The sequence below is a fragment of the Penaeus vannamei genome, chromosome 8 (assembly GCF_042767895.1).
Source record: "Penaeus vannamei isolate JL-2024 chromosome 8, ASM4276789v1, whole genome shotgun sequence".
NCBI lineage: Eukaryota > Metazoa > Arthropoda > Malacostraca > Decapoda > Penaeidae > Penaeus > Penaeus vannamei.
Window position 1 is genome coordinate 41,965,178 of NC_091556.1, and position 11,262 is coordinate 41,976,439.

The 11,262-nt window shown below is 35.0% G+C and overlaps 1 protein-coding gene across 1 annotated transcript in view; it reads right to left on the minus strand.

Annotated features, from left to right (window-relative positions):
- Nucleotides 1-1,460: 1,460 nt before the first annotated feature.
- Nucleotides 1,461-11,262, minus strand: part of Xxylt (Xyloside xylosyltransferase) — an 11,578-nt gene continuing 1,776 nt past the window's right edge. The window contains exons 2-4 of the mRNA XM_027356322.2: nucleotides 8,031-8,213; nucleotides 6,830-7,061; nucleotides 1,461-5,918 (exon numbers count right to left, since the gene is read on the minus strand). Coding sequence (XP_027212123.2) covers nucleotides 5,653-5,918; nucleotides 6,830-7,061; nucleotides 8,031-8,213 — 681 coding nt within the window. The 3' untranslated portion in view covers nucleotides 1,461-5,652. The remainder of the gene's footprint in view (nucleotides 5,919-6,829; nucleotides 7,062-8,030; nucleotides 8,214-11,262) is intronic.

The following is an 11,262-nucleotide window of genomic DNA, read 5'->3' on the forward strand; positions in this document are numbered from 1 at the left end:
CGACGCTGCAGGAGGTGGAGGCCTTGCTCTCCGCCCTTCTCGCTGGTCCGGACGAGGGCGACGCTGAAGCCAAGACCACGGCTGAGGACTAGTCCCAGACCGAAGTCGAGGACACGTCACCCAATTTCCTTTCGCTGTTGACGTTATGTGCGCGAAAGGAACTCAAGTTCTTAACAAAACTCCCAGGAACTTAAATTCTTTCGTTAAACTTTTACTTTGCAAATGATAAACTGAGCTGTTGATTTGTAATTGACTATTGATTATAATGGGCTCATTAAAATATTAATAAAAAATACAAAGTATTTATACATACAAAATCCTTTTTACACTTCTGTACACAAATGGAACTGTGTGTGTGTGTGTTTGTTATGAATTTTAAATTAGCACAGGAGTTGTGAATGTTATTTGCGACCATTTCAACTCGGAAAGGAGCGATCTCGAGCGGACAACGAACAGCGACTTTCAATGCAAAATGTATTTAATGGTCTTGTTATTTCACTCGATTTTCTTTCAAACAAACGAGCCAGAGCAAACCATCTCATTACCACACGTGCAAGGCGAAACAAGAAAAATGTGAGGAATTACAAATATTTTTTTTTATCATCCCTGGGTCCAAGTCCTGAAAGCGCTGTTGTTTTCTGGTCAGAATTTAAATTGTACGAGAATGAACCCGATAAAACTGCAGCCTTTGTATTGTGATTAAACACAGTAAACAGAGAATTTCCTGTAAGATTTGTCTCGCTTACCGACGGAGTGAATGCAAAATCGAGTAGATCTTTAAAGGTATTTGAATCCATCTTGAGAAAAAAAACGTATGCGTGTTATTAATATTATTATTATTATATATATATATATATATATATATATATATATATATATATATATATATATATATATATATATACATGTATGTATGTGTGTCCGTGTATACGTGCGTGTGTATAGGTCAGCATGTATTTTATGCAACTGAAACTGACAATTCAAAAGTTACAGCATAAAAAAAATGTTCATTGCACCCCTTTGATCTTGAAATTACACTCAGCATATTTCTAGATAAATTTATTGATGATCCGTCGGTCTTTTGATGAAGTATATCAAATAAATTCACTTCCCTATCAGTGGCGCGGGAATTCAGTCACACGTACACACATACATATACATACATACTTTATATATCACATACATATACACATATCTCTCACACACTCACTCACGCACGCATGCACACACTCACTCACACACATTCACTCTCTCTCTCTCTGACTGACACATTTTATCACTTATATATACACATACTGTATATATACACATACACAAACACACATACATATATGTATATGAACATACATATGGATATTCATAGACAGAGATAGAGACACAGACACACACATACCTTTCTCTGTTCTTAATATTCAACCTTAAAAATAAAAAGAGGAGGATACATATTAAAACCACAGAAATATCATAAATAATTTAATTCCTTTGTTGCTTCCCGGCGCCATCGGACACGAACTAGTTGAAAGTAGGGAAGACTAAAGCTACCTTGACTAGTTGGATTTACCACCAAGAACTGTTCTTTTGCTGAACAGTCCGAGGAGTTACCAATAACTGAGAAATACATTTTTTTATTTCTTTTATCATGTGACAGATACTGGCAAGAAACTTGTATATAATCTGTTATGGTCCATGTGTTACAAAAAAAATCTTGGATTAATATATAGCAATACATTATCAAATGTTTCATATTAAGTCTTCACACTTGCATTTAATCTCCATTATTCTTTGTTACAAAAGAAAAAAATAGATGTGTATATCTATATAAACTCAATTTCACAAACTTTGAACAAATTCTCAAAAATATGCTTTAGGATGTGTTTAAGCAAATACCTAATGTTTTTCACCAATACTCACTTTTAGCACGAATAAAAATATTCACAACTCCTTATAAAATATTTCTGGAAACCTCTCGATACCTTCACATTCCTTCGACTTATCCACCAAAGCACTGGAACCTCCATTTATCGATAATATCTTACATTCTCTTTAACGTGACCAGTTTTACAGGAGGTGCATTCATCCTCAATTAAACTGGGCAAACAAGGCTACACTCGCCCAGCAACCCACCAAATTGCCTCCCTCGAATCTTGAAGGGAGGAAGTGGAGGCGAAAGAGAAGGCCTCTGTCGGCTTCACCAATAAATTATTATTTTTGCAAACAACGGCTCTCTCTCTTTGATCTCTTGCCTTTGATCCTGACCATCAATATCTGTGCTATTATTAACTTACCTTTATTAAGGCCAAAATGCCTCTTCAGAAATGGTTAACGCATGCATATTCTAAGTAGATACTGTATATCTAGAAATATTTTCCCTATATTTATTATATGTATATATAAATTCCACCACCTGATATTATGCACTGATAAAAAAACTGTTCAGAGTTCTAAATCAGCACTAAAATTATTCAACACTAGCACTGAAAAATCTATATCACTCAGCAAAAAAAGTATGTAGCATAGGAATAACATTAAAAAAAAGTATTTCTATGAGAATCATAAGACTGAAACATGTTTATACTTTAGTAAACAATGAAATAAAAGAGTATATAAAATAATACTATTTTTTTAAGAAAAAAAAAAAAAATACTGATCTTTTTCTCAATGAGGTTTGATTACGTGAGAATTGCTTTCACTTCAATAATTCCCATAATAACTGACACAATATTTCAACTGAAATTCTCAAAACTGCCACAGTATTCACAAAATCAGTGGTGCATTCCACTACATGATTTCATTCCATACCAGATAGTTCTGACAAATTCACGGACTGGTGCTAAGAAAATTAAGAGAATTTAGTTATTTATTACACAGGAGAATTATCATTAACAAGTTGAGAATTTCCTTTGATCTTCGAATATCCCTAGCCCTTAGTAACAGGAGATAAACCTTGACACTGAGAAGATAAACAGGCTAAATAGAGATAACATGAAAACAAACTTCACCAGATAAAATCGAAATACTAATGATCATTATATCAGAGAAATTGCTATTACTTCTGTACTTCCAGTAACATTTAGAAACTATATTTCAAATGAAATGATACAACTGAGTTTAAATTCTCAGTACTCCGGATATGAGCAACACACAATCCATCAAGTAATTTCATCCAATGGCAGATAATTTTGACAAGTTCACTGACTGGTATGAAAAATTACAAATATATATACTCACACACATATACATATATGTATATATTAATACAGCACAGTATATCATGATTCAATATCTGTCACCCACATTACCGGTAAAATATATTCCAAACTAAGTGGCATGAGCCCCAACGGCAACTTATTCTGACAAAGAAACATCCTCACACTTTATAGGAAATATCAAAAGTATCCATGGACAACTAGGTCAACATAGACAGGAACTTACTGTCAACAAAAAAGTAAACGGCACAAAATTAATTTCGTACTGACCTGCACGAAACATGAAACAAACAAATAATTAAAAGTGCTTAAGAGAAATAGATCTCTAGTAGAAAAAAAAAATGCTCTACTATCCACACTACTAAAAATATCATTCCTCAGATTCTACTGGCATACCAAAATCCTGACTCTTCATTCTTGTTTGAATGCTAATTTGAGGGGAGGAACAGAGGGCTACTGTATTTTAGCTATTTGTTCAGAGATAACTTTTTTCGATGTGCTTTTTCTTTGCCAGTTGCAATCTACCATTATCATTTCACAAACTCATGAGATTTAACTTCCACATATAAAAGACAACTGCCTGCACAACACAGTCAAACGGATATGCATAAATCAACACCTAAGATTATGCAAAGCTTTGTTTTACTTACAAAAATTTGTACATATTCATGTTTCTTTCTATTATCATCTTGTTCTCAAAATTTTCACTTAGAAAAAATACATAACACACTGTCTACTTTTAAAAATATTATTAATTTACAGGCCAAGTAAGTCACATGCACATATGCATATGCATGTGTGTGTGCATGGAATTGCATGTATACATGTGTATGAATGTCAATATGTACATACCTGTACATTTTTGAATCTGAATGCATACAACTTTGCATTATGTCTTTAAATGTATTCATATATGTTTACCTATATGTCCACACACACACACATATATATATATATATGCATTCACTGAGGTCTAAGTGTTCACCTATCTCTACACATGCAATCACATAAAGATATATATGTTCTCATTTACGTGTACCTCTGCACCCTTATTTCTTTTCAAGTCCCACAAAACAAGTTGGAAACTACTAATACACAAATATTATGCATAGATTCATATATGCATGAACATATTTAACCTACCATAAACATATAGTGTATGTGTACATGATAACAACTGTTGGTGAACAAGGAAGCTTTAATGATAAACTGCACTTCTAAAAACAACTGCAATGCACTCTCTTACATATCTTACCTTCTTTACTAACCTTAGTCATGCTTTAAACATACATGTATGCAGAGTCACAGGTCTTCGGCACTCTCTCTCTCTCTCTCTCTCTTTCTCTCTCACACATACTCTATCTCACTCTCACACACATACTATCTCACTCTCACATACACACACTCACTCTCACTCACACACATTCTCTCTCTCTCTCTCTCTCACACACACTTTCTGTTTCACTATCTTTCTCTCTTACATACTCTCTCTCACACTCTTTCTAATTCACACACACACAAAAGATCATGGGTGTATGCATCCACACAAATGCACATAAATAAATAAAGTTAAGTAAACAAGCAACCAGATAACTAAACAAGGAAAAACTGACTAAAGAGTAACTGACATACGAACCGACCTTTTACTTGTTTCCTGTTAGATTTTTCACTGCCTTGAACACAACTCACAGCCTTTAAATATTACAAATGGCATTTTTTAAAATTAGAAAAGTATGTGCTCAAAATTACACTTTTCTATGCCCAGTAATGTTTAACTACAATGACAATGAAAATAAAAATATCAAAACTTTTGTCTACACCTCCTCATATTACTATTTAGTGCCTACTTAGCAACCAACTGTTATTTCAAATTGTACAAAATTGAGGTAAAAATTGCTTTTGCCACAGAATCTTCAAAGTTTATATATATATATATATATATATATATATATATATATATATATATATATATATATATATATATATATATATATATATATAACTTTCAGAATAACAAAAAAGCAAACCCAATTGCTTACCTATCCATAGCTCACACCTATTATTAATGCCACATTCTTTAGTATGTCCTTAGTTTCATTACCAATCAACATGATATATAAAAAAGATCTTTACCATCTTCCTTTACCAGAGATCACAGCACAGGCAGGGAACTAAGAATTATCACAGCAGAAAGCTACTAACGGAGGACTGGCTCTCTTACCTTTGTTGTGTTTATATGTTTTGTTTTTTTAAGAAAGATTATATAAAAAACATTTAAGCTATTGTGGAAGGACTTCCTACACATTTGGTGAGGTTTTCCAATATGAAGGTTTTACATCAATAACTTATGAGAGGAATGTTTTACCCAATTTTCTTTGCTGAGGTATGTAAAAGCTAACGACTGACAACAATGCTGGTCCCATACCAGTGGAGGGCATGGACAATATCACAAATTTTCTGGTATTTCCGTTTTGCAGTTCCCGTGTATGATCTTGAGCTCGCCCGTGCAGTTGAAATACTGGTCGAACACTGTCTGGTACCCATGGCCCCTCCACCACTCGCACAGCTGTCTGTTCCAGCCACAGGGGAGTGTGTAGAAGAGTTCAGGGTGGTCGAAGGCTATGAGGGTGTACAGGTCCTGATCTCCCAAATGGCCCTGGAAGCTATACTGCTTTGTCTTCTCTGTGAGTGTTGATCGAGACAAGTATCTACCTGCAAAAGGGAGACAAACTGTCAGCGATCCTCCAGAGCAACTTGAGGTAGTTTAGAATTGAAATATATGGCAATCCATTTGAATATGAGGATCATTACCAATGCAATCACACAGTTCTGTTACTTTTTGCACTACTTATGAAAAGAAAGAAAGAAAATAATAATGCAATAACTGTAAAATAAGCAACGCTGAAGAAGTATACAGAAAAAGCAAACATTCTTCACGTATTTTCAACAAATGGGCACAAAGGAAGATTTCAAGAACAGATTTTATGATACGGCAACCGACACCAATACTTTACTCTCAAGCATTAGAAGATATTGCCTGCTCCATTCATGCTTACTTAACAAATGGACTTAGATCTCTCCAAATTGAAAGGATCAAATACCACCATCAATCATTCATTTCCCTATCCAGTATGAATGAACAATTGGCAATGAACTATTACAACATTCATTTAAAGTTCATGAAAAGATTATTTGAATATGGGTTAAGGTTAATTCTAGAAAGAGAGAAGACAAGGGGAAAGAGATCAAAGACAAATAGGAGGAGGAAGGAGGAGGAGGAGGAGGAAAATGAGGAAGAAGAAGAAAAAAGGAAGAGGAATAAAAAGGAGGAAGAGGAACAGCAGGAGTAGGAGAAGAAGGAGGAGGAGGAGGATGAAGAGGAAAAAGAGGGAGAAGATGAAGAAGAGTAAGAAGAGGAGTTTGATGAAAATTATTTTACAGGTGAGATTAGGATGTACACTCTGCTGAAAAAAGAAACTGAAATCCTTTTAACCCTTACAATAACGAACAAAAAGAGAAAAGAATAAACATATAAAACCAGGAAAAAAAAAATAATAATAATAAATAAATAAATAAAAAATAAACAAAATATAACAACAGCATATAACAGATATAACACATACTAATGATCTTGGAGTTCCTGAGCCTCTCGATGTCCACTAGAACAATGCCGCTGTTGTAGCCTGGGAAGCCCCCCTGTCCCGGTGGACTACCCAACGGTGTCTTAGGGTTGCTGCGGCGATAGAGCGAGAGGAGGTGGAGGTACACGGGAGACTGCTCTAGGGACATCCCCATTACGTTGGTTGGGCTGAAGCGCTCGAAGTGGGAGTAGAGCTCAGCTATGTCTCCCTTCACCTGCAATTAAAAGGGAATGAACTCTTGACTATGTGTGCTCAGATTGAAAGAGTATGGGTGTGTATATGTAAAAATAAATAAATAAATAAATAAATAAATAAATAAATAAATAAATAAATACATAAATATATATATATGAGTAAGTGAGAGAGAGTGTGAGGGAAGGAAGGAGGGAGAGAGGGAGAGAGGGAGAGAAGGAAAGGAAAGAGGGAGGAAAGAAGGGTAGGAGGGAAGGAGAGAGAGTGAGGAAGAGAGGGAGAGAAGAGAGAGAGGGATAAAGAGAAAGAGCAATTGACTGTGAGAAAGAAAGGGAGAGGGATTCCAGAGGGAGAAAGAGGAGGGGGAGTGAGAAGAGAAATCAACAATTTTTTTTAAGGAAATGGAAAAAAAAAAAAAAAAAATCAAACAAGAAAAGCTACCAAACTTATGTTTTTCTTTTCTAAAAGCATCTACACTCAGAGCAAAAGTGAAAATTGTTTTTTTCTGGTCTTTTTTTGCGGGGACTAATGTGAAACGGAAACCAAAATAAGATAAAGGATATGTCTACTGAAAGACATATGACAGACAAAAATGATGGAGTTATAAAATACTGCATAAGAATACAGGTACAAAGGAAGTGATAAAAGAAACAAAGGATAAATACTAGAAATACAGGAAAACATGATCCAACTAAAATAAACCTTTACGACAGATACCACACAAGGTACTCCAAAACACCCACACAAGCACTAGATGCAAACAGAAAGGGATTAAGAGCTCTCAGTTTCAAGTAAATAGTCTGCCACCTTCATTGTAAATGAACATTATCATGTAGATTTGCATCTTATGAAGGGAAGTTTTTCATATACGTCTGATAAATATCAAATTTTCATTATTCAACTTCTTTCCACCAAATACATAAACATAATCAAACAGCAGTAAAACAAAACAATAATCACTGAATTTTAAGACAACGCACTTCCAACTTACCTTGATATCTATATCCATGAGCATGATACGCTCCAAACCCGGCAGGAGTCTGTGCAAGAAGAGTGAAAAGAAAAACAGAGCGTCTCGGTAGTAGGCGTCCCTCCTTGTAGTGAAGAAGTCCTGCAGGACAGTTACCGAGCTCTCAATTTCCGGGATGAAGTCCTCTGCTGCTACGTACACCAGCTGCAGGGAGACGGTGAAGCACGAGTGTGAAAACCGAGTTACCCAAGTGTACTGGAGGGAAAATTTTGAGGACCCACCCTTCTGTACAATAGGTTTACATTCCTAACACAGTCAACTATGTGTGACTCCAGATACTAAGAGTCAGTGATTTCACAGTGATTTCCTTGTAATTTACAATATTTATGTTATGTGAGACAACCATAATATATAGCAAATTCATTTAATTTGTCTTTCAATTCCTGGAGTTACTACAGAAAACCTACTAGAAAAGAACCCTATTGATCAGCAAACACTACAAATGTCTCATTCACAGTGCAAAAGACATGGAAAAATAGCCTGCTAGTTTTTGACCATTTGTGCTCAACTGTGGCAAACACGACTCCATACATACAATACATCAAAACCAAAATTAAGTTTATATGAATAGGACTTTAGGAGCTAATCAGGAATTCAAACTGAGAACTAAAGAGTACTAATGATCTTTTTCATTGTCATTATTATCTTTATTATAACAATTATAATTATTATCATTACTACTATTATCACTATCACTCTTATCATCATTATCATTATCATTATTATAACAATTATTATTATTATCATTGCTACTATTATCACTATCACTATCATCATTATCATTATCATTATCATAACAATCATAATTATTATCATTACTACTATTATCACTATCACTCTTATCATCATTATCATTATCATTATTATAACAATTATAATTATTAACATTACTACTATTATCACTATCACTATTATCACCATTATCATTATCATTACCACAATTATTATCATTAACATTAACATCATCATTATATCTATTATTAACATCATCATCATTATTAATATCATCATCATTGTTGGTTAGTATCATTTTTATCAATATTACTCTTTAAAAACTAAAATACGGTGAATGTCATTCTCAATTGTGTGTGTACACAGCACAAAACATCACAAAAATATCTATTAGTGTGCATGTGTGTGTGAGTATGCGTGAGTTTGTGTATGGGTGTTCGGAAAAAAATTAATAGCGATATAATTGAACAAAAATCACAAGTGATGCATACTGCACACACTCCCTGAGTATCATAGAGATCAGGTTAGGAAACTCAGAACACCTGTCACACAGTCAATTAGTGCGCAGGGTATGATAACATCCTTGACTGACAACACCTGAGTGCGTATTAAAAATGCTTCACTCTGCCACACACATTAGGCCTTGGGAAGATGATGCAAGACACCTTCTGTTTGCTCCCTTAACTACCCAAGTCGAAGTCTAAAGGTCAGAGGCATACAGAACTGATGATTAAGACCACAGTAATAGTTCTGCAGCAGTTAAAACATTGTAATCTACAAACTTTAACAACTTCATACAACTGGGGGGCCCGGATGAAAGAGAGATGAAAAAAGGGTATAAAAGTATTTGTGTATCAGTGTTATGGTACGGGCTGACACATGGCCCCATGATGCATAATTTTGCTCATACTTGTCATGCAGCTGTCGTATTATGTTCAGTCTTAGGACTGAATGCAACATTTTTAACAAACCATGTCGGTGGATACATACTAAACATGATGCGCATTAAAGTAATGACCTCTTAAATGAATTACAAACTATAACTTGTACAGAAATGAATATCACTATGGCATCCATGGCATGTTAATCTTGTGTGCTATATAATCTTAGCAGTTTGAAGTGTACAAAAAGAAATGTGGAGTACAAGAGGAAGATTTCATCAAGATAAACAAAATACATTATTATTCAAGACCAACCACTAATATGTATGCAACAGTACGTGAGAAACCGCTCTGCCAAATCTACAAACATCCCTTTTCCACTCTCCTGCAGTTACCCTAAATATATATAAACACAACTATCACACACAGCATATGGTAAACCTACCAATGAAGTATAAGCCAGTGATGTATGTGACAGATGCAAAGACTGACCCATGTACTAGTTGCAATTGCAGACGCTCATGGTGCTTCAAGGAAAACCAGTGTCATCACACTAATACCAGTGCTGAATACATATCATCTACATACCAATAGCTAACATATAAGCCAGTGCTCTCCTTCACTACTGGGGCTAATGCCGTTGTTACATGTAGGCGATGAATAAAAGTACTGTAAAAGGATATTTCATTTCGTACAAAATCTATCAGCTGAAATATGTTTAATTCTGTTGATGCAGATCTTTGCCAAAGGAAGTTTTATGACTTTTCTTTCAATGGTAAACCTGTATACTTTGCTTTTCAATTGTTTAGAAAAAATAGTATTGGCCCTTACTGAATGGCCTCTCTCAAGTATTCTAGGCCTAACCCTGTGTCATAACTTTCTGATCTTAAAAACATAACATTTTAATCCACAGCAACAGAGGATGTTATGTTCTATCATGAAAAATATACTAATATATCTCCCTGGGCTTTATCAAATATTTTACCCGCTGGTACTGGGATGTGGGACCATTGTCTGCTGCTCCTTTTTGTTATTTCTACATTTTTGAGGGGAGAAAAAGTTTTCCCAACATCTTTTGCACTGTCTAGCTGGAACAGAACTGATTTGAATTTCAAAGATCAAACACAGCGGAAAGTGGTATCGATGGATGCCTCTCACTCTCTATCATAATCATAGAAAGTATGCTGTGTTAATCCCCCTAATACCCACAATCTTGGCCCCAATAGCAGAGGAGGGGGAAAATGCAGGGTAAAAATAAATATACATAGAAGTGGTTTATATACAGTCAACTACAGATAGCTATACCCCCTGCCAACCTGCCAATGGGGTGCCAATGAATACATGGAGAATTCTTTGTCTTATGGAGTGAGTGTTGGGCAGGCGTACCATGGAGTACCATGTTCTTTTGAAAGAAAAGATTCTTCCCTTTTTGGTGTCTAGCCATTTCCAAAAATACCAAACATTTACCCAAAAGAGAAGCAAATCCTTTACAGAAGAATTGCTAAGCAACAACAATATACCAAACTTAGCTACCTTGAGATACAACACTACTGCTGTATTTGGAACTCCTCGTTCTACCA